General features: G+C 46.0%; 1 protein-coding gene across 1 annotated transcript; it reads right to left on the minus strand.

Annotated features, from left to right (window-relative positions):
- Window positions 1-323: 323 nt before the first annotated feature.
- Window positions 324-1256, minus strand: LOC146200813 (sentrin-specific protease 1-like). Its single transcript, XM_084592437.1, has 2 exons — window positions 755-1256; window positions 324-487 (listed from the first exon to the last, which is right to left on the minus strand). The coding sequence occupies exons 1-2, from the start codon at window positions 1254-1256 to the stop codon at window positions 324-326; spliced, it is 666 nt and encodes a 221-aa protein (XP_084448563.1).
- Window positions 1257-23608: the final 22352 nt, after the last annotated feature.

Here is a 23608-nt window from a genome sequence, read left to right on the forward strand (position 1 = left end):
GCAAGTGAGCTATATAACAAGCTAAGCACATGGGGTGTCTGAAGGCCCATTTAAGACTGCCATAAAACTCCAAAGTGGTGCTTTTTTGAAAATGATCAGCAAACAACAAGAGGGAGGACCTGCGGTTATGCACATTCTGATAGTTCTTATGAAGCATCAAATTCAAAACTTGCCAAAATCAGAACATCAAGCTTTTGTTCCTCGTTGAAGGCACGAACGAAGTTAAATTAAAATCACTTTGCGACTGGGTACATATGTACCTGCACAAAAAACAACACCATTAAAGCTCCTCCAATGGAAATATTCTTAATGTGAACAGGTTTTTAAAACAGTTTGCAGTGCAAAATTTCATAAGCCACACGGTTAAGGAAGTACGGCATGTTCCCCACAAAGAACTGAAAGGGCGCATCACGAGATATGCATTCCGCGTATTGGCATACGAACATGCCACAGTCACTGGTGTTGTCTTGTTGCGGAATGTTGTCTTCTACGACGGTGACTCAACCTTGCCAATCAAACTTGTGCTGGCGCCTGCGCTCACGCTCTCTTTCTAGGTAGTCGGAGATCATCCCGATCCACTCTGTCGTCACTGGGCGATTAAGCAGGCTGTTATAAAACCAAGCCGAGAGTCCTTGAAGTGGATGACAGCCAACACGTCATGAATCGGGATTAAATCTATGTCAAAACTAAACAACTCCAGGTGCCGCGTCGACCTCTCGACGCCGTCGTAACCCCTGCGACACAACTTATGTGCTTAATGCGTATACACGCAGCGGTCCATCTTCCGTGCGTTTGACAAGCACGTTCATGTAGTACTCAATGACGACGTCGTTCAACCACCCGTTCTCCCTGAGTGTGGAGAAGTCAGAACGGGTAACGGGAAAGTTAAACATCTTGACGAGCACGTCGTTTACTGGATGAGGTGCCAGCACATTTTCCACCTTCTGGTAGATTTCCGCTGTGATTCCCACATAGTTAGCAGGAACAGCTGGCGACTCCGGCTCCTGGTGCCTTGCCACGTCAGCAACCTGGGCAGTAACGACGTCATATTTCATATCGTTGATCCTGTCTGCAGAATCCACGCGAACCGCTCCTCGGCATTCGCTGATGGGCGCATAGCACAATGGCGGAGATGAAAGGTCGCATGCAGGGCTTACCTGAGGAGCCGTTTCGCGACGCCGACATATTGCATAGGGGGTCTCGTTGCAGAAGGTGCACTTGCGCAGAGCCGCCGAACGCAGTGGCCGACTCGCCATTTTTCTTCGGAGGAAACAATGCCGAAAAGCACCGTACAACGGCTGGTTCAAATGATGATGATGACAATGATAATATAACAACCCGCTGGGTTTAATGCTTTTGAAAGCTGAGGTAGTGTAGAATAGGTGGAAAAAGGTTAAACAATGTTAGAACAGTTTTTTTTTTTATTTTCCTAAGACATTTTCAATGTTCGCTGTTTTCTGTAAATTAGCGCGGTCGCATCTTTGTATAGACCGTTTTACCGAGTCCAAGCAGGAGAGGAGGAAAATACTGTCTAACCAGATTAATAGCGCCGGCCCATTGTTGCCAGTACCGAGTGGACTGTGCATTCCCACGATTCATGCATAGCAGAGCGGCCTTTCGCCTCGGTTTATTGTCGTTTGAGAGACCTAAATACCTTTATTAGCGCCCGTTTTAGAGGTAATGTCATAGGGACAGCAATGTGTGTTCGCGGACTTCACAAAGGTTCAAAGAAATCGCAATATGATCGCAGAGAGCGTAAGCGGGACACATGCAACGACAGTCCGAGTGCGGCTGTGATATGTTTCTGCTTCACCGTTTTCTATTCCGTCCTGATTTAATTCGCCTATGAAGGTTTTGTGCAAGCCAGATAGACTTTGTACTAATGACGGACTCACGAATAGGATGCCCATTTTACCCCGCAGGGGGCACCTGTTAAAGCAGGTGTTTGTGTGTTTTGTGCGACACCACGGACCCCGAGCACCCACGCTTAGCCGTGCGTGGCATCGTCGTGTCTGGGGAAAAGGGGATCCTGGTGGTTGAGCTGATGCCGAGTGTTTGGACCTTTAAGGCCCCTCGGCGGAAGCAACACACCACTTTGGCCCACGCTTCCCATAGACGGCACCTCCGGGCTGACCCACCCGGGGGAAATCGGCAGTCGCCTTTTCCTGTTCTCCCCTCCATCTTTCACTTTCCTATTTTCTTTCTTAGAACTGTCCTGTCCTCTCTTACCTTCTTCATTTCTTCCTACTTCCAGGCGGCGAGGGTTAACCTTGTGTGGCTAGCTACCCTGAGTTACGCCATATTGGGTTATAGTTACTGTGTACAGCTGGCGTGGGCAGGAATTGACAATTTCTGTCCCGTCCCCTCGTTGGGCTCCATAGTGGGTGGCTGGCACTGCAGCCGAACAATACAATTTTTTATGGCATCTAAACTCCTTAACCCCGATCGTCCTTCTTCTAAAAGGGGGCGCACCGAGACCACCATGTTCTTCTCAAAGAACATAAACAACTTTCCTCGTTTCCACGTGGTCCACAGTGACCACGAGGAAATCACTGCACGACTTGTGTCCCCATTTGTTGTTTCCCGAACGTTGACTGAGGCCATTGGCCAGGGCTATAAGATAAAGAAACTTGGAAACGGTGACCTGTTACTAGAATTAATGTACAATCATCAGTATCAGAAGCTAAGTGCAGTCGAATCATTTGGAGAAATACCGGTAAAGATTAGCCCGCACCGATCACTAAACACTGCCCGGGGAGTCATCTCTGATGATGACCTTAGGTACGTGAGCGAACAAGAACTTCTTGAAGGCCTGAAGGAACAAAATGTCACAGATGTTTACCGGATAAAGATCAGACGAGATAACAAAGAGATAGAAACAAAGCACATTGTACTCACCTTTGCTGCAAGCACTCTCCCAGAATCTGTCGAAGTAGGCTACACAAAGATAAAACTGAGGCCCTACATCCCTAACCCACGCCGTTGCTTCAAATGTCAGAAATATGGCCATGGCTCTCAGAGTTGCCGTGGCCAACTCACATGTGCAAAGTGTGCCTCGCACAAACACCCTACAGACAACTGCGAAGAACAGCTGCTTCTCTGCTCAAACTGTGAAGGTAACCACCCAGCTTATTCACGCTCATGCCCATACTGGAAAAAAGAAAAAGAAATAATTACACTGAAAGTCACCGAAAACATATCTTACGGAGAGGCACGAAAGCGGCTTTCTCTTCCTCAAAAGCCACACTACTCCGTTGTGACGCAGCAGGGCGCGGCATCACAGCGGTCGTCGGCACCTGCCCAGGAAGCACACAGTTCTTCCAGGGCAGCGCCACCTGCGCCCTCGGTGGAGTCAGCTAGCGCTACTCCACCACCACCCGCAAAGCTGGCTGCGCGGACCCCCAGGTCAGCCGGCCCAAAGGCCTCGACCCATGAGTCGAGGCCTAAAACTGACAATCCTGTGCTTTCTGCACAGTCGTCCACCGCATCTGAAGATGCGATGGACACAACTTCTTCACCCCAGCTGCCTGGGCGGCAAAGCTCACTGGAGCGAAAAAGAAAGGGAAAAGTCCCAATAACAGGTCCCAAGGACCTACAAACCTAAATTTAAACTTGTCCCTTAAATAACTTTTAATTATGGCGCTCCTCATTTATTGGAACTGCCGAGGACTCTTTAAAAATTTAGATGATATATATGAAATTCTTGCGGACTATCAACCAAACATACTTTGTCTGCAAGAAACCCATTTAAAACCAGCAGACTCAAATTTCCTTAAGCAATATAATGTATTCAGGAACGACAGGCAAGGCAGCTCTCACTCCTCTGGTGGCGTTGCCATTGTAACACAAAAATCAATCCCCTCTCGAAACATCTCACTCAACACAGACTTAGAGGCAGTGGCAATCAGAAGCTTAGTTTATGGCAAAATAACAACCGTATGTTCCCTGTATATTGCTCCAACTTATAAGCTAAGTAGCGAAAGTTTTGAAAAATTGATTGATCAACTTCCGGAACCTTGGTTGCTGGTCGGAGACTTTAATGCTCACCACTCATTATGGGGATGTACAAGAACGGACTCCCGAGGCGTTCTAATCGAAAAAATCTTATTGTCCTCGTGATCATGCTTACTAAACACGAAACAGCCAACTTACTACAATATAGCTTATAACTCTTACACATCCATAGATCTAGCCATTGGCTCCTCAATGTTCCTGGCAGCTACAGAGTGGACTGTCATTAACAATCTATACGGAAGTGACCATTTTCCGATCTTAATAAAATATACTGGGAACGGAAATGAAAATGTGTCGAATCCCAGAAAATTCAAAGAAAATGCAGCCAACTGGAAGATGTTCAGGGAACACTCATCATTGTCCAGTTCATCAGTTACTGACTTAGGCGTTGATGAAACTCAACGCTTAATCACGCTGCACATCATAGAGGCAGCAGAAAAATACATTCCACAGACGTCAAGTAAGCCACAAATAAACGAAGACCCTGGTGGAATGCAGAATGTAAGACTGCTCGTGAAACTCAAAACAGGGCATGGTCGAAACTACGCCGATACCCCACAGCCGAAAACCTAATAGCCTTTAAGCGTGCAAAGGCAAATGGCAGGCGTATTCGACGCATCTCCAAGCGAGAAAGCTGGTCATCATTCCTATCTTCAGTGAACTCCTATTCTGACGCACACAAAGTTCACAACAGGATAAGAGCACTTAAAGGATATAGCACAGTCCCAACGCCCCTTGTCAGCACCAGTGGTGACTCTCTTGAACATCAAGCAGACACACTAGGGCAACACTTTGAATACATATTCAGCTCAGCACACTATACAGATTCCTTTTTGCGGCACAAGGCAAGAGAGGAGAGGAAGCACATACATGATAAAAGGCCATCCTCAGGAGGATACAATAGCCCATTCACCATGCAGGAGCTGAGGATTGCACTAGACACATGTGGTAACACAGCACCAGGTCCTGACAGGATCACATATGGAATGCTCAGGCATCTGCATGTGAACACTGTTGAAACCCTACTCTACCTGTATAATAAAGTATGGGCCACAGGACGCTTTCCTAAAGCGTGGAAGGAAGCGATCATCATCCCAATATTAAAACCCGGAAAAGAACCCACACTTGCTGCTAGTTATCGGCCTATCGCACTAACCAGCTGTCTATGCAAGCCTTTTGAGAAAATGGTAAATCGTCGCCTTCTCCATTTCCTTGAATACAATGATCTTCTTTATCAAAACCAAGCTGGTTTTAGAGCTGGGCGATCAACAGCTGATCAGCTCATTGCCTTTGAGTCTTATGCAAGGGATGCTTTTGTACATAAACAACATTGTTTATCTGTCGTTTTCGATCTTGAAAAAGCATATGATACCACTTGGCGCTATGGTATCATCCGCGACCTCTTCTCTCTTGGCATCACAGGAAACATGTTGAGCACAATTCGAAGTTACTTGTCTGAACGGACCTTCAAAGTTCGTGTTGGCAAAGCATATTCAAAGCAGTACATTCAAGAAAATGGTGTCCCTCAAGGTGGTGTTCTCGGTTGCACACTTTTTGTAGTCAAAATGAACTCTTTAAAAAGCGTGCTGCCAAAAACTATTTCTTTATCTGTATATGTTGATGACGTCCAGATAAGCTTCAAATCTTGCAACTTGGCCATCCGTGAACGACAAATTCAGCTAGGTGTAAACAAATTGTCCAGGTGGGCTGATGACAATGGGTTTAAATTTAACTCTGGAAAGAGTGTTTGTGTACTTTTCTCTAAGCAGCGTGGCATCAGGCCTGACCCCAACATTACACTGAATGGCCAGAGCCTTGCCTTTAAAAAAGAACATAAATTTCTTGGCGTAGTTGTTGACGAAAAACTTTCCTTCATTCCCCACATAAAACAGTTGCGACTGAAGTGTCTTAAAGCGATGAATTTGCTAAAAATTCTCTCTCACCGGTCATGGGGCACAGACCGCGACTGCCTTGTGAACCTTCTGAATAGTGTAGTTCTATCACGCATTGACTATTGCTCGATGGTTTATGGGCCAGCATCATCCTCTGCGCTAAAATTGCTCGATCCCGTGCACCACCTCGGCCTTCGCCTCGCTACGGGCGCTTTCCGAACTAGCCCAATTGCTAGCCTCTATGTCGAGGCGAACCGATGGTCACTGCAACGAAGGAGACAATTTACTTCTCTAACTTATGCTATGAAGGTACTATGCCAACTGGACCATCCATGTCGTCGGCTCCTGCTTGACAAAACTGGCACAGCACTTTTCTCAAAAAAACCATCTCTAACACCACCATATCCAATCAGAGTTGCCACGCACATTGAATATCTGAATGTTTCGGTTACCAGTCTTCATACAACTTCCATAAAAGACCTAATTGCTCCTTGGGAAATGCACGGTGTTAATTGCGACCTGTCGTTTCTTGAAGTGGGCAAACATGCATCCCCTATTGCCATACAGCAGCACTTCATGTCACTTCAGGAGAAGTACACTTGTGATGAATATTACACTGATGCTTCGAAGTCTGCTCAAGTCTCCTGTGCAGCACATGGACCACAGTTTTCACAGTCAAAAACCCTGAACAGACGTACTAGTATATTTACCGCTGAATGCCATGGTATCCTTTTAGCTGTGAGACACATTATAGAAAATAAAATACAGACGTCGATCATCTACACAGACTCCCTCAGTGTTTTAAAGTCCCTATCCTTTTGGAAATGGCAAAATAAGAACCCAGTACTGAACTCTCTTTATAACACCCTTATGTTTGCCCATGAACAAGAAATTAAAATTACACTGTGTTTGGTGCCAGGCCACCGCTGTATACCTGGTAATGAGGCAGCTGATAGGCTAGCTGCTTCAGCTGCCCTTCGAAATGACACAGACATTGATAAGATAACTTATCATGACCTCAAACCACACATAAAAAACATGATTCGACAACAATGGCAAGAGGAATGGGACTCAGCATCAGAAAATAAACTACACACAATAAAGGCAAAAATAGGCAGGTACACCACAGAAAAACAAGACAGATTTAAAGAAGTAGCCCTGTGCAGGCTGAGAATTGGCCATACATACATAACCCATACATATCTTTTAACCAACTCTCCTGCACCACACTGCTCGAGATGTGGTGATCGACTCACTGTCATACATGTTTTAATCATATGTGCACAACTGGAACCAGAAAGAAGACGTCATTTTCCCTCCTTGTTCACTCATCATATACCTCCACACCCATCCATTTTTATTGGCGACAGCCCAATGTTTCCTTTAAAACATTTGCTTAAATTTTTATCACAAGTAGGCTTTTTACATGAAATTTCTTATCGACGTGGGTCTCAGCCCGCTCCTCCTTGAGAGGACGGATGAAGTCTTTTAATACATCTACTTATACATTGCGCATCCATTATATATCACAAATGAATTTTAGGCCCTATACACCATTGTTTTTAGCAATATTACAGAGCGAATACATTTTTAGGCCCTATACACCAGTTTTTTATCCCTTCATGAGAAATCACAACTATTCCATCATATAAACTTGAGTGCACCATTAACCTTGAGTTTGGCGCTCTTTGGCCTGAGTCGCCCTTGCGCCATTAAAATCCATCATCATCATCAGGATGCCCATTTTACTTCCACCGCTGTAGTAAACAGGCACGCTGGGCTTGCCGTGCCTTCCGCAAGCCCTCCGCGCCAGCAATACGGTGGATCTCTTCCGCTAGCGCCAGAAGAGTGTGCTAAAGTCTGTTCTTCACTTAAACAATAAGCAGACAGCAAAAACATGTGCACATTTCTTGCGATCTGCGACCTTCACTGTCTTGTTGATAATTGCAATATAAACAAGTTTCTCAACGCAGCTAGCTGCCGCTGGTACGGCGTGCGGCTCATCGTCTGCACTCTGGCTCCGCTGCTAAGGCGTACCGAAATTTACATCTTTCATTTACAGATACAATGTGATCGGCAGTAAGGCTGCATAAAGACGTCGACGGGTGGTACTTAAGACACTGCTTCTTTTATGCGCTGTTCTTGACCCGTGATTTACCTTGAATGTATACATTCTTGAAGCAGGACGGCTCGATTGTATGCTTTTCGCACTCGGTCGCCGGAGCACCACAGACACGCATGCATTCGCCAATCTCGGCATGCGATAGCAGCGGTTAGCGGCGTAACCGTGATCAACGCTGCCCGTGCCTTTATTGCTAAATGAAAGCAGCGCAATATCGAATATAAGCATGGACTGTCGAGAGGAAATACACGACATGAAATGGGTCGTACTTCACGTTAAATTAACACGGCAACGTGTGGAAAGCATCTTTAGTAGTATCGGTATTCTGCGTTCGGTAGCTGCCCGTAGGGTTCATTCGCTGTGAGTTACCATTGCGAGTATAAAGTATAACTGGAAATACATGTATCGTTAAAGATACAACAGATACATCCTCACAGTTAGCTCTGACGTGTTCGGCCTGCTGAAGCGGAATCCCAGTCGCCCCGGCCGCTAGTGCTGTGTCCAACAGTTGCCACCATGTCAAACGGATGGTATACGGTTTGCTGGTGCGCTCAAACAAAACACAAAATAGCACCAACTTGTCGGATAGCTTTCACGAGCACCGTAATAGCATTTTTACACTGCCGCATCGCAGCAACAACACGCACAGCACAGCCCAAGATGGCGTCAAGAGGAGCTGGAGCGGACTTTCCCAGTTTTACAGATGCGGGGCGCGACCTGAAACTAAGATGGCTGCGCCCAGGAATCGAAACTAAAGTCGTCTATTGAAACGTTATATAAATATAAGCTTTAGCTGTTTGATACATAACTATGCTGAGAACATAGTGTGGAATTATTGCTGCGCTGCCATAAACCTTTTTTGAAATAAAGGTCTGCAAAGTAGGAAAATTCCGTTTCTTTAATCGATTTTCAGAAATTTTGCAAATATATTTACACAACCCAGAAAAGCGAAATATAACTGATTACAAATAAAAACATGCACATATTTAGTCCGATAATTTTCAGCTAACTTTGTCCGAAAGAGTAGAAAGATACGTGCGGAACTCCGCCTCTTCATTATTAATTTCGTGTGCCCCGAAACAAATGTTCGTAGCAAAACCAATTGCAAATCTCTTCTTTCCAATCATCAGGCAGCAATATATAAAAAATTTAAATGCGTATAAAAGGTCGACCGACCACCTTTTTTTCGATCTTATGTTCAAACACTCTACTATTCTTTATTCCTTTTCCACCGCGCAGCGCGGTTGGAATGATCGAACTCTAAACTAATTGGTGCAACAAACTAATTTGTAGTTTATTGCCGATATATGTGTTGTGCGCCATATAAATCTACCGGGGCTTGTCATGCTCGCAGTCTGCGTGAGAAACTGCCGTTTTGTTTTCTTTTTTTTACCACCATGTGAATACCAAAAACTAAAATGGTAACCTTGAGAGTTTTCCTGCGTTTCATTTTCCAGGGCATATGTCTAGAAAGAACACACAGTGTATTTGGTCCTTTCTCCAGGTAAACAGACGATGTAAGGCGAAGTGCTTTATGGATAATGCGAAGGCGCTAGAACAGAAAAGTGACTGGGAACATGGTCATTTGTTTGATCAACTTCGTTGAGGCAACATCTTCCTTCTCGGCAATGAAAAAAGTACCTTCTAATCATTAATTTAATGTCACATGATTGTGCTATGACCACACGGTTTCGTTTTGTGTGCGCGTCCTCACTCACAACTGCATTTGTACTGGAGGCAAGTAGATCCAGCTATTTTTACATTGTTGTCGTTATCGCTGTAGTCGGCATCCTGTACAGGCATGTTGGGTCGTGAGTGCTAGCCAGCTTCCTGGCCAACATGGCACGCGGCCGACCGTGGGCCGCCAAATGCCCGAGCAACCGTTGCCAAAGAGGGCGGCATTGGCGGCATTCAGTCGCGGTTACAAGCTCAGGCCATGTATACTCGCCGACTTCTTCCCAACCTATTACGTGCCGACCGTGGGTCGCCCATTGGCCGAGCGAACATGGCCGAATTGCTCGGCGTTCAGTCGGGTGCCCGAGCTTGGGCCTTGGTTGATGGCTGACTTACGCCCAACCTGGTACATGACCAACCATAGGCCGTCATTCGTCCGAGCACCGAATGCCGGTCAGGTCGGCTGCCGACCAGCTGCTGACGATCGGCCATAGATCGGCAGTCGCCAGTGCTGCCTGGGTATCTCAGCTGACCACAGTTCCAAGGCATTGGGACATATGCTCAGCTTGGCAAATTCGACATCCATCAGCATACACGGGCTACGTGCGTTCTCATATTTTCAATACTGGACTGCGTTTGCAGGTGTATTTTCATGAAACATGAAACTGCATTGCAGAACTGAAGCTTGGTGACATGCCGAAGACTCCTGTTCACAAGCCTCACACGTGCTCAGCACCAAGCACTGATGTACGACTGCATACCATTCCTGAACCACCAGCCTAGTTGAGATCCTTAGTCATGAGCTCACTCCTCCTCTCATTGCCGGCCTGGACACAGCCCACTTCATATCCCACTTGGCTACGGTGCTCCTCGGGCTTTGTACCTTCCTGCAACTTCCCTGCTCGTATCCTGAACTTGTATTCATTATATTCGTACATCACGCCAGTCTCAGCAGTACCTGCAATGGCTAGAAGACTGCATGAAACAAACGTGATCGGTCGCAGCTCTATCTTTTGACTGCTGTATCTTTTCACGGCCAGACCTTGACTCTTTGATGAACACGTTTCTCTGGCCACATGCTGGAAAGGGTGCCTCTTACACCCGCCGGCGCAGGGTCGTACTACGTCCTCCTAAAGGTCTCAAAGTCTAGTACCATCCTAGTCAATGGACACAAAGACGTCCCCACTGTTGAATGTCTCAAACCCACCAACATTGAGCAGTCTCTTAAGGAGCTTCCCACAGGTGTAGCAGGCTTATCTGCTGAGATGTTCTCCACCAAACAAACTTGAACACTTCCTTCTCGTGTGTATATTTCGCTGCTGTTCTATTCAGTATGGCATCATAGTAGTGCGATATGTCAGCAGTGCATGTTTTCCAGTCATCAATGCCTGCATGTATAGCCACAACTGGATTAAGGGAGTAGCAGTATTGGCTCGACCGCTGCAATGTGAATGCTACTATTGCTTTTATTTGTTGGCCTGCCTTTGTGCTATAAGTTCACGTGTGTTTATTCATGTCTACACAACACTCTGCGACCAGAAAACTGTGACCATAATAAATGTTTTCATTACCTCTGTGCAGCACTGGTGCAACCAAGTAAACTTGGCTATTGCACATGTGCTGTAGCCGACCACAGGTCTAAAACAATGACAGGTGCCTTTGAAGTATGCTGTTATGTCGGTGATGGTGGCTAATTTCATTGTTGCTCAGCTACTGTCTTATGGGTATGCTTTACTTCCTTTTCGCCTGCAACACCGTTTGTTATTATGCTGGCATATTTGAGTACAATGCTTACGATGTCATGGCAGCATGACTGCACTTGTGGTCGCATGTGGCCCTTTGTGCGACGGAAGGCATTTTTTCCCTTGATTTTCATCCTACTGCCATGTCACTGTAACCGTTTCAGCAGGCCGAAGACACATACCTCATTTACTTAGTGAGATGCAATGTATTTTAATCTGTGTTTTAATTTCCTTGGGCCAATAGATGCTATATGACCTCACAATTTTCGTTATGAACCCAACGTTTTATGTAAAAAGCAGAAGTAATTTGTTCTGCTTGATTGTGCTCGTTGACAACACTTTGCATTATTTTATCATTGTCGTTGGAGCACAAGCCTTTCGTGAGAGTCATGACGAATGCTTGCAGCCATGGGCATCCGCTTGTACATTGTTCCAGGTTGTTTCAGTTGTGATTGATTGTTGTATCGATTATTTTGTGTTCTTTAAATCACTATTGCCCCGAGCAGCTGACAGGTGGAGTGCAATGCCATCCCAGGCGCCCGATTGTTGTGCGGATGCAGTTCAGACCAATAATTAATTTCAGTAAGTGTCACGCTAGTGAGTGCATTTGTTTGCTGTGCCATTAGCACTGCTCCAGGACAATGTGTACCGGAGTAATGCGAGGTTATGCCAACTACACGTGTACAAGCATTGTGTAACACCTGCAGCAGGACACATTGAAAGTCACTGCCATTTTGAGAACATGTGCTCCACTATGTAGCAAGGATCTCACTGCCGTACAGAATTTTTTTCTCATTCCATTCGTACCTTGTTGCTGTGCCCATGTGTGGCACGAAAACTTTCGGTCAGACAAAAGTCTGAAATGAACCTTACACCTTGCATGCAACTGCTGTCTGGCTCTGTGCGGTGTTAACATGGCAGTTTTAAATTTCAGTGTGAGCCATGTATTGGAGGGACTATCATGCACTTTCCTCGACTGCGCTGCAAGCATACTTTGCAGCAGTTACATTAGGAAAATATGTATGCAGCTGTCACTATACCAATTCTTATCTATTTATTTGCGAAACTCTGACACCTTATTTCCAAGTATTTTTCTTCCTTCAAGATGATCGCACCTAAGGTCTTGAGATGTTGCATAGGAAGGGAAGACATGCTTACTAACATGTATTCCTTACCTCTCTTCACCCACATGCAATGCGGTTGCTGTGTGGTGCGCAAGAAATATTGTGGGTTCGTGTGCTTCATACATTTTTTGCAAAGAATAATTGTCTATAACAAACACCTATTCCTGCTAAATCTCTATTTTTGGTGAATGAGAAGGTGTTTAAAATTGTGTTGCTATGTCATTGCGGCACGCAGGTGATCTGGATACATAATTAGGTGGTTCTATGGGAACGAAAGTGTAGACACGACGAGGCATAGTGCATGACTGACGCTTTATTCAAGAAGGCGAGCGGTTATATAGGCAAGCGGTTAGATAACAGAAAAGGGTGTGGCTTCTGTCCGGCTAGGCGCGTGTGCATGAGTGCCCTACGTCACAGCTCCCCTCTTTTTTTTTCTTTTTTATAGTCGAAAAAAGCAATGTTTTAGAACTCTGGCGCCGGGTATCTTCGTGGTGGTTGGCGCTTCCGTTGACTCCTGCGAAGTTGTATAGATTCGGATGGCTCTGTGGTGTATTGGGCTCGCACAGCCGGTAGTGGCACGGGTGTCTCGTGGTCCGGAGACGAGGGAAGAGGAGCCGGATTGAGGTGCTCTCTTGTGCGCTAAAACTGGAGACCCTCTTCCGTTTTGATGATGTAGGCACGAGGAATCTCAGTCCGCTGTACGACCGTGACAGGGGACCATGATCTTGAGGGCATGTTGTACATAGTTGCGATCGAGCCAGTGCAAAGCTCTGGAAGAGGCCGTGCACCTCTCTTGCAGAAGCAGCATTGCTTGCTCCCGATGTCTTCTAGCCTTTGTCGCGCCGTCTTGTGTGACACTGTTTGTGGTTGTAGGTGGTTAGTTGGTACATGAAGCAGCGTTCTTGTCGGTCGGCCCATGAGCCTGTGCACAGGGGACTTCAGAGAAGAGTCCCGAGGTGAATTTCGACACTCAAGCAATGCGGCACAAAATTCAGTGCTGCCGAAACGGAACGGCCTTAACAGCTTCTTAGCTCCCTGTGCTGCTCTTTCTGCCATTCCATTCGAACGGGAATAGTACGGAGTAGACCGGACCTGTTGCAGGCCAATCTTATCAACGTAATCCTTGAATTGTTCACTAATGAAGGATGGTCCGTCGTCTGTGCAAAGTCGCCTTGGAAAGCCATTTGTTGCAATGATGTCATTGCATGCTGAAATAACCTTGTTAGCTGAGAGCGCTTGCACAAGCCCGATTTGAAAAAAGAAAGAGTAGAAGTCACCAACAACTAAGTACTCGGCACCGTCGTGATGACAAATATCAGCTCCTACTGACTCCCAGGCCAGAGTTGGTACCTCGTGACTTAACAGCGGTAGTCGCGCATTTCTTGATTTGTACTTTTGGCATGTTTGGCACCGTTGAGCTACTTCCTCATAAACTTGGAGGACGCTTAAGCTTCGCCTTTAAGATTGGAACGCGATAGCGTTATCGCGCCCCGTTCACACCGTCTACTCATTTGCTTGTCGCGCTTTTGAGTGACACAAAGACGTAGTTCAAATGATACAACACTCGTTAACTTGTCCAAAGTTACTCGTTTTTATTTATTAATCCTTCCGGGACGTAGAAGCGCTGCCAGCCACCTTGCCGAAACGCGCGGGCCTCAAGATGCAGTCGTAGTTCGTCGGCAACATCGTTGCCGATCCGAGCCGGCGCGATGAAGATCTCGGAGGCCATGCCCTGTCTATCTTAATCCGTGCGCCACCCGCATGATGGCGCTACGTGCACGCCAAGCGAAGAGGAAGTACAGCGGAAAAGTAATTTGCCTGTCGCTTAACTGAGTGTTCTGTAATTGTGTAGTTTACATGCTCATAAATATTATTATACGCCACAATACACTTCTCTAAGGGACATTTCCGAGACAACACCGTAATCAATTGATGCGCCTTTGTCCATTTCAAACCTTCTAGCTGGCGTGGCGGAGTGGTTTACGCGCTCGTCTCGCACCCCGGAGGCCCATGTTCAATTTCTCAGGTCGGCGATTTTTCCTACTCATTTTTGTTTATTAATGCTTTTGGGATTTTTCTTCAATGGCCAACGCCGGACGACGCGGGACGGCGGCCGCCGACGACGACACCGACGTTTCTGCGACATGGGGCACTTCACGTTAATCTCGCTGTTTATACTTGGCCGGAAGGCAACGGTTCGGGCGCGTGCCTTCATTTTTTTCTGCTTCTGTGTGCGTAGCATGAAGAGAATCCAGTACCTCACTGCGCAGTTTGGCAGGAATGATAAGGTGATTGATCCGGAACACAAGGCCGGATTCAGTATGCAGCTTGTCGCGGAAGCTCCAGTAGCTACGTGGCTAGGGAGTGATGTCAGCCTTGTCAATGGGCCACGCTGTGCTTGCATACTGGCGAAGTTTCACCATGCTTGGGTGACGGTCCGTCTCCCGCAGAACTTGCTCCAGGCGCCTGTCTGAAACTTGAAGACAAGCGATAGCGTTACGTGGAAATGCGTGCACTGTTCTACGAGCTGTGCTTTATTAGGAAAAAGTGACAACGCGTCAGCGATGAACAGTTGTTTTCCCGTAGTGTGCTTGACATGTATGTGGTATTTTTGTAGGTGTAGACGCATACTCTGCAGGCGGAGAGGGCACTGGCATAATGGCTTCTTCAAACCATTCAGAGCGGCTTGTGATCCGATTCCACAATGACTTCTGGCTGCCCAAAATGTAGTATTTGAATTTTTCACAGCCGTGGATGATTGCTAGCATCTCTTTCTCTATCTGCACGTACCATTGCTGCGCTTCTGTCAGCGAGCGAGATGAGTAAGCTGACGGGTGTTCATCCTGCATTATTACAGCGCCAATTCCGTTTTGGCTGGCGTCTCCAGATAGGGTTATTGGTTTGTACTTCTGGTAATATGCCAATATGGGAGCTGTTGATAGTGTTTCGCGTATTGCTTCAAAGCTCTTTTGATGTATGTCTTCCAAAAGCCATGCGGCATTCTTTTTCAAACGTTCTCGGGGCGAAGTTGTGAGCGTTGACATATTAGAAATGAAGCGAGAAACGAAATTCACCATACCCAAGAACGTCTGTAGCTCTTTCCGGTTGCAAGGGGCATGCACATGGAAAATATCTTCGTCTTCCTGGATCCAGGCTCACGTGGCCTATATACTTGACGGATTCCTGCAAGAAATTACATTTTTTTGTTCAGTGTCAGGTTGTGCTCTTGACATCTTGTCAGCACGTTGACAAGATTTGCGTCATGCTCCTTTTTAGTTCGACCCCAGACTAGAATGTCGTCCATTACGACTGCTGTGCCAGTGAGACCTTCTAGTACTTTGTGCATGGCGCACTGAAATACTTCCAGAGCCGAACAAACACCGAAAGGCATACGTAGGAACCTATAACGACCGTACGGAGTGCTCATTGTGCAAATTTTGGAGCTTTCCTCACCCAGTTTTATCTGCCAAAAAACCCCGTAGTGGCACCAAAGTCGAAACGTATTGTGCTCCATACAGAGACGGTGCAATGTCTTCTAGCGTTAGCATAGGATAATGTTCGCTCAGCAGCAGTTTGTTCAAATCAGATGGATCGAGACGTATGCGTACCTTGTCGTTCTTTGTGACGGTAACCATGTGGCTGGACCACTCGGTTGGCTCGGTCACCTTGAAAACTACTCCAGCTGCTTCCATGCGGTCCAGTTCCGCCTTTACTCTGTCCTCGGCTGCGAACGCAATCCGGCATGCTGCTTTGACCACTCCTTGGGAACGTTGCTTGAGATTTAGGTGGTAGGCGACACCCTTGAGCTCGCCTAATCCGGAGAAGACGTCGTCATACTGCTTGACTACGTCGTACAGGTGCCCCAAAAGTAATACGGAGCGCGAGAGCTGCTTCCGAACTGGAAAAAACTGCCTGCCAGCGCACTCTATTTATTGATGGGCGGCAAAGATTGGGGGTACGCCGGCACATCCGGCAGACCCATCTCGATAGCTTGATGCTCGCGTTATCTCCGCCACGAGCGAAGCTGCGCTGTTACCATCATTGCTCGCCAGGGGTACTTTTAAAACATCATGCAAGAGTGTTTTTCCGCGCCGTGTAGAAAGTTGGCATTCGGTAGCTTGCGCCTTTTGCTTTATCGGGAATGCCATCATTTTCAGTCTGCTTGACCACATTGGTTCGCTATTTGCTTCGCGGGGAGTTTGTGACTATGAAAACGGAGAAATCTTTACGAAGGACGCAGAAAGGGAAGACGACACACAGGCGCCGATCCAACAACTGATCGTCGTCCCCTGGTCGCCTTCGGTTTCTGCGTCCGTCGTGATGATTGTGCTGTTTTTATTGTGATCAACAGCCATCTAGCTCATGACGTGTTCTGCGATTTTGAGTGCAAGCTGTAGAATACGAACGCTTGTCCATCGCTTTGGCAAGTGTGGTCAAGATTTTCTTGGCTCAAGGAAGCGAAGGAAAAAGAATAGCGTGCACGTGTTGCCTTCGTTGTCTTCGTTATAAAGATAGAGGCTCAACAGTGTAGAAAGTGAGCTAATAAAGGATCGCTTCCCTCGCCACGAATTTGCTTTTTACATTGAATGAAAAAAAAAAGACAAATAGAAAACGAGGTCATCTCATTTATTTTTCTGCGATCGGCTATATTTTTCAGACGTGCTAAGAAAAAAGGATAACAGGGTGGAGATGACTAAGAAAAAATCTCCCAAAGGCACTTCTATGCAAACTCAAAGTTTAATAACGGCTGAAGTTCGCTTTCACGTGAATGACATCGGTCATACGCCAAGGAAGGGACTCAAAGTGTCGACGCATCCGGGTTGTTCTCGGAGGTTGTCCCACTCCGCCTTGACCAGAGTTCATCTAGACCCGTGCTGGGATTGATACGAGACATTACTTTTCAAAGTTCCCGAAACGTTCAATGATGTTCATATCGGCACCTTTTGGAGTCCACTCCAATATCTGCACAGCCCGCTCTCAAACAAGGCTTTCACAACTCACGCAGTATGGACGGGGCTACAGTCTTGTTGCAAGAGGAACACTCCATCATTAAATGGCCCGTCCAGCGCGTACTGGACGAGATAGTTGTCGAGGATGTCGCAGTAGCTGGCTGCGTTAAACTTTGATGGCAGTCTTAAAAAAGGGCCGATGCCTTCTGCACTGACAGCTCCCCAGACGTTCACGGCACAACGACCACTGCCGATTACTTGCGTCGTGAAGTCGGGCAGATACCTATGTGCGAAAGAAACATGCGTTGATCAGCTCCAACGTAATGCATGGCTAAAAAACGCAGTTAACTGAAAACCATGATCTTCAGGCCACAGAGAAAGAGAAAATCAATTTTCGACTTACAGAACCTAGGTGATATCTGCAAGAGGACTAGGGAATAAAAAGAGTTTCATTATTCTACATTTACTTCCCCATGGCTCACTGTGCTTTAGAACGGTGTGTTCTTTACATCCCACAAATCAATCTTATTCGAACATACCTGCAATTGTATGGACGCCAAACACGCCGCTGCTGGTCCAATCTAGAAGAGAAAGTTGATTCATCTGTAAAGATGACTTGTCGCCAGTCGTCGGGCGTTTTGTTCAGTACTCTGCGATTTGCTGATGACATCGCCTTGCTAAGTAACTCGGGGGATGAACTGCAAATAATGACTGATGATGACCTTGACAGGAAAAGTAGAAAGGTAGGTTTAAAATCAATATGCAGAAGACTAAGATAATGTTCAGCAGCCTCGGGAAGGAACAGCAGTTTACGTTAGGTAAAGAAGCACCGGAAGTAGTCGAATATGTCTACTTAGGACAGCTTGTAACCACAGATCCGGACCATGAAAAGGAAATAACAAGAACAATAAGATTGGGATGGAGCGCATTTGGTAAGCACTCGTAGATTATGACTGGCCGCGTACCGGTATCGCTCAAGAAGAAAGTATATAACAGTTGCATCTTATCTGTACTCACCTATGGAGCTGAAACGTGAAGGCTAACCAAGAGGGTTCTACTTAAGTTGAGGACAACTCAGAGGGCTATGGAACGAAAAATGGTAGGGGCAACATCGAGATAGGAAGCGTGGGTCAGAGAAATAACTCAAGTTACCGACATTCTACTGGAAATTAAGAAGAAATGGGCATGGGCAGGACATGTAGTGCGAAGAGAGGATAACCGATGGGCGCTTACGGTAACAAACTGGATTCCAAGGGAAGGAAAGCATAGCAGGGGGCGGTAGAAAGTTAGGTGGGCGGATGAGGTCAAGACGTTCGCAGGGGTCAAATGGATGCAGCTAGCACAGAACCGGGTTATTTGGAGAAATATGGGAGAGGCCTTCGCCCTGCAGTGGGTATAGTCAGGCTGCTGCTAATGATGATGATGACGCATGTGCTGTATGTGGTAACTCCAGTGAAACAATTGACCATATTATACTCGAATGTAATGGTATCCATCTGGAAGTCGATGCAGGCGCAGCCACTGTTCCTAAAGCTTTGGGGTTTGGAGATACCAGTCGCCGGATGAGTAAAAAGGCGGTGGAAGCTAGCAAAAAACGACTAGAAGATTGATGGCTTAAAAGTAGAGAGGTTACATAATGTTAGAAATGTAGAAACAAAAATTTAATAAATAGCATGATGGTATAGTTAACCATTGTAAAACAATTATTAAGATATAGGGAGAAAACTGAACATGATAGCTACTGCTACCACCTCGTTTTAAAGGAAACGCTCCTATATTCCATCCATCCATCCATCCATCGTAGCCTGCACGTTCTTGCGATTTCGTCCTAGCAATTTCACTTGCGACATCCATCCCGGAAACTAGGACACCTCTGCTTTTCGAAAACCTCACATGAAGTTCGAAACGGCCAGGAGAAAGACTCACTCGCACTGTTTTGTTCCGGGATGCCGAAGCGGCTATCCGGGTGCTCCCAATGATTCTTTGTTTGCTGCTCCGAGGGACGACGAACATCGGAGAAAGTGGGGGTGGAGCTTGCGAATGCAGGACAAGCCTCTCACAGAAACATCAGCAGTGTGTGAGCACCATTTCGAGCCGCATCTCATCCTGCGTAACAACGTGCATATGACCAACGACAGCGAAGTGTGGATACCACGTGGAAAGCCGTCGCTGGTACCTTATGCGGTGCCTACGCTCTTGCCGGGTTGTCCGGCTTATCTTTCAGTCAAGGCCGCGAAGAAGGCAGGATAGGAAAAGACCAACTTCAATAAACTCATCCACAAGTAAGAAACAGCGTACGCCAGAACTCTCTAGCCAATGCAGTGGACGACAACAATCAAATTGATGCGGAATCATCGGGAACTGGACAGTTCACGACTGGGGAACTTCACAGTTTGGAATTACTAACAGCGTACCGGTGCCGATTTCTGTATGATGGCGCATCAAGCCTTGGTTTTGCAACAACAAGCATACACAGGAGCACCTAGGCTTGAGGTTGTGCATGACAAGGTTGTTTTGTTTGCTGCTGCCGAATGTCAAGTGCGCGCACAAGTGTCCGAGGTGCGTTGTGTAATGACACTATAGTGTGTTCAATGGCAGAAGCGGCGAGTGTGCTGCAAGAGACTGAGGAAATTTGCATCTTTAAGGGAGGCATGCTACCGACAGACTTCAGCCAAATATTGGAGTGCCTGAGAAAGAAATTGCGAGCCGCATGTGCTGTGTTAGAGCGTGATGTTTTCAGCACAAAATGGGAAGGAAAAGGCTCTAAAGAAGGCAATTTCGGCTTTCTGGCCTTTTTAAATATAAATACACTAACATTTTTTTTTATTTCCTGTTATACATGTGACTTTATGCCCAAACATTAGTATTTGCAGGAACTGCTTGTGATGAATTCAAGACTCTTCGAAACTCCCTCTTTACAAAGAAGTCATAGACTGCACGTGTCCAGGTGAACCTCTCAGCAAAAAACAAAAATTCATTGCGCTTCAAGCTGGATAAGGCAAAAACAGCTCGTCTGAGAAGCCGTGCCACTTCCATTGAAGAGCAGCTTGCAGTAATTGTTAAAAAAAAAGATTGCTGAGGAAGACTTTGCTGCCAGAGTCGCTACACTTCCTTCTAAACAGCGTGAGGCGATACAACACATATTTTAAACAGCATCCCGCGAAAGCTCGAAGGGCATGAAGTACTCGCCACAATAGGTGTTGGTATGCTTAGTTGTGAAGATGACAAGCGCAAAGTTGTATGATCATATGAGGAAAGAAAAAAATAGTTGCTTTGCCCAGTAAAACAACACTTCGCAAATATCTGAAGCGCTATAAAGCAGGTTTTGGATTTATTGGCAACGTTTTTGACGTGCTGAAAGAAGCAACTAGCACTATGGATGATTTCATCTGCGTGGAGGCCTCATAGTCGATGAGATGAAGCTCTCTGAACATCTCTCCGTCACCTCTGCTGGCCACATAGATGGCTTTGTGAACCTAGGTCCATTTACATCTGATGAAGAGAAGCAGGTGATTTGCGACCATGGCATGGTGGTGATGTTTGTTCCGTTTGTGGGGAAGTAGAGACAGGTACTTGCGGCTTTTGCAACAAGAGGCAACATCAAAGGCAGCTTGCTCACAAAGATTATGGTTGAGGCTGTCATACTGACAGAAAAAGCGGGCTTGAACGTCGACTTCGTAACCTCAGATGGAGAGACGTGGAATATAAAGATGTTGGCTCTCATTGGAGTCAGGGCATCCTTGGCCACTTTACCAGTACTTAGTGCTCCCCATGTTGTGGACTCAAAGAGACGGCTCTATTTTATGTCTGACTTTCCACACCTAATCAAGTGCTTGCGCAATGGCCTGCTTAGCCACGATTACTTGGTTCCAGAAGAGCGGGTGAGTTTTTTGCCTGTATATTATATGCCAAATATCTCTCAGCATGTATAATGCTCCTTTCATTACTGATGCATATTATACGAAAACAGATTTTCTGTGCATTGCAGGTCTCCGTAAAGGGTGTACGCGGAGCTGTGGCAATAAATGGGAACAATGTGACCCTGCAGGCGCTCCATGGCCTCACCACAAGCCCTTCAAACCCAAACACCTTTGAGAGGGTGTGGGTCTCTGGCTTTCCAGCTGTGCAGCTCAAAGTTTTCAAGGGCATGTACCTCTACGGAGAGAATATTGAAGAGTGATGCAGTGACTTTACAGCAACACTGCATTTCTTCGAGTAGGCACAATATATTTTAGCGCTTAATAGGCCTTTCAAATGTGAGCAATGGTTGTGCGTGTCTTCCTGAATTAGCAGTTCAAAGTTTATTTTATTGTCTTGATTATGCAGAAGCATCCGTGGTCTGATGCTGCTAATGACACCACGGTTTCCAGCTAAGGCATTAACATTTTGATATTCATCTGCGGACAAGCTAAGGAACATGCTGGTGCTGCTTGGCGCGTGCGAACGTCACACTAAAGGACAACGTGGTTTCCTCAGCCAGTCCACTGCCACAGTTACTATCTCAAGCATACTATCATTGCTTAAATACCTATGTGAAGAAGTAGGTTTTAAATACCTCTTAGTCAGCAGGACAAGCCAAGACCCAGTAGAACACCTTTTTGGCATTGTGCGAAAGTCATGTGGATGTAATGCGCATCCGACGCCACAGCTGTTTATTGTTGCTGTAAACTGTCCGTCGTTCGGCAATCTTACTCACTCAGTTTCAAAAGCAAATCGCGAGTCTTAAATACTCAGTTCCCTTTTAGACCCCGATGTGAATCAGCAGAGCTGCCCTTCTGGCAAGCAGCATCTTGTTGATACGTGCCTTGATGTGGACAATATTGATGCTGCACATAATTTAATGCTCAGTGCAGATTCTGAGCAATCAGCCTGTGTTGTGGCATCAAGTGATAGCCGAATTATATTATATATAGCTGGCTATGTAGCCAGGAAATTCATTAAGAAGACGAACTGCGAGAAATGTCTTAATCTTCTTTTGCTGAGCAAAGAAAAATCACAGGTATTAAACTTGCCGAGATTTACTCATTTGAAGGACAATGAAGGCCTTATATCCTTACAGTATTCTTCACACGTTTGTGTTCATCTTGAGGTGGCATTTACAACCTCTTTCAGCCTAAATGAGCTTCATGCAGACAGTGTTTTGGATGTGCTAAATATGCTCCAAGCCAAGCAAACCTACCAGCTTGGATGCTCTGACCATTGTCAAAGTGTTGCAGCAGAAATGATGGCTTTCTATTTGACTACTCGCATGCGCTTTTTTACAAAAAGTATTAACAAGAGCAATGACAAGAGGCGTCAAGCTTCGAAGCACCTGAAGATGAGCAGATGCTCTTTGGTCTAACTATCAACTGCTTTCATGGTCATTTCCTCAGCCAGTCCAATTTCACAAAACCCAATTTCACAATTTCACAAAACCTTCATTATTGGGTACTTCTGTCCAATCCACTCAAATAAAATAAAATAGCAGGGGAGAAGCCTTGCCAAGTGCGCAGACAAAACAGCACTCCCCTCATGTATATTTTGCATGTTATGCATGACACCAAGGCATGAAAGAATTCTCGCATCTGACATGCAGCAATGGTTTATAGTAGATATTGCTGCCGTGAAAAGAGAATAATGGTAACACTACAGAATATCGCCGGACGGCTCGTTTAAAAAACGTAATTTTTTTTCGTGACCACTATCTGTCAGAAAACAACATCATGAAACTGCTTCTCACCTTTTCTTCTATTTGGTAAATTTACTAATGCTACCCATATCTCGCGCTAAAGTCAGTATTCCTGGTTACCAGTGCATACCAAACAGCGCAGTTTACTAATCATCCTTATTTGGCTAAATGAAAGTTACTGCGACGTGCGAGGCTGAAGACAGATGAGAGAATCCGTGCATGCGCACAGTGCGTGCGGCTGACAGTTTATTTTGCTCTTTCATAAAGCGGGCTCTGCAGTGCTCAGAAAGTTACATGACCAATACAGAACTCGACCCGCATGAGCCGTAGCAGACGTCAGCCAAATAAGAGCGCTTTCGCAAAAGTGCAGCCGTGGAAAAAAAACGACTAATTTCAAATTAAACGCCAAGCTTCTAACATAAA

This window comes from Amblyomma maculatum, chromosome 2, assembly GCF_055883805.1.
Source record: "Amblyomma maculatum isolate TAMU_Amacu chromosome 2, ASM5588380v1, whole genome shotgun sequence".
NCBI classification, from domain to species: Eukaryota; Metazoa; Arthropoda; class Arachnida; order Ixodida; family Ixodidae; genus Amblyomma; species Amblyomma maculatum.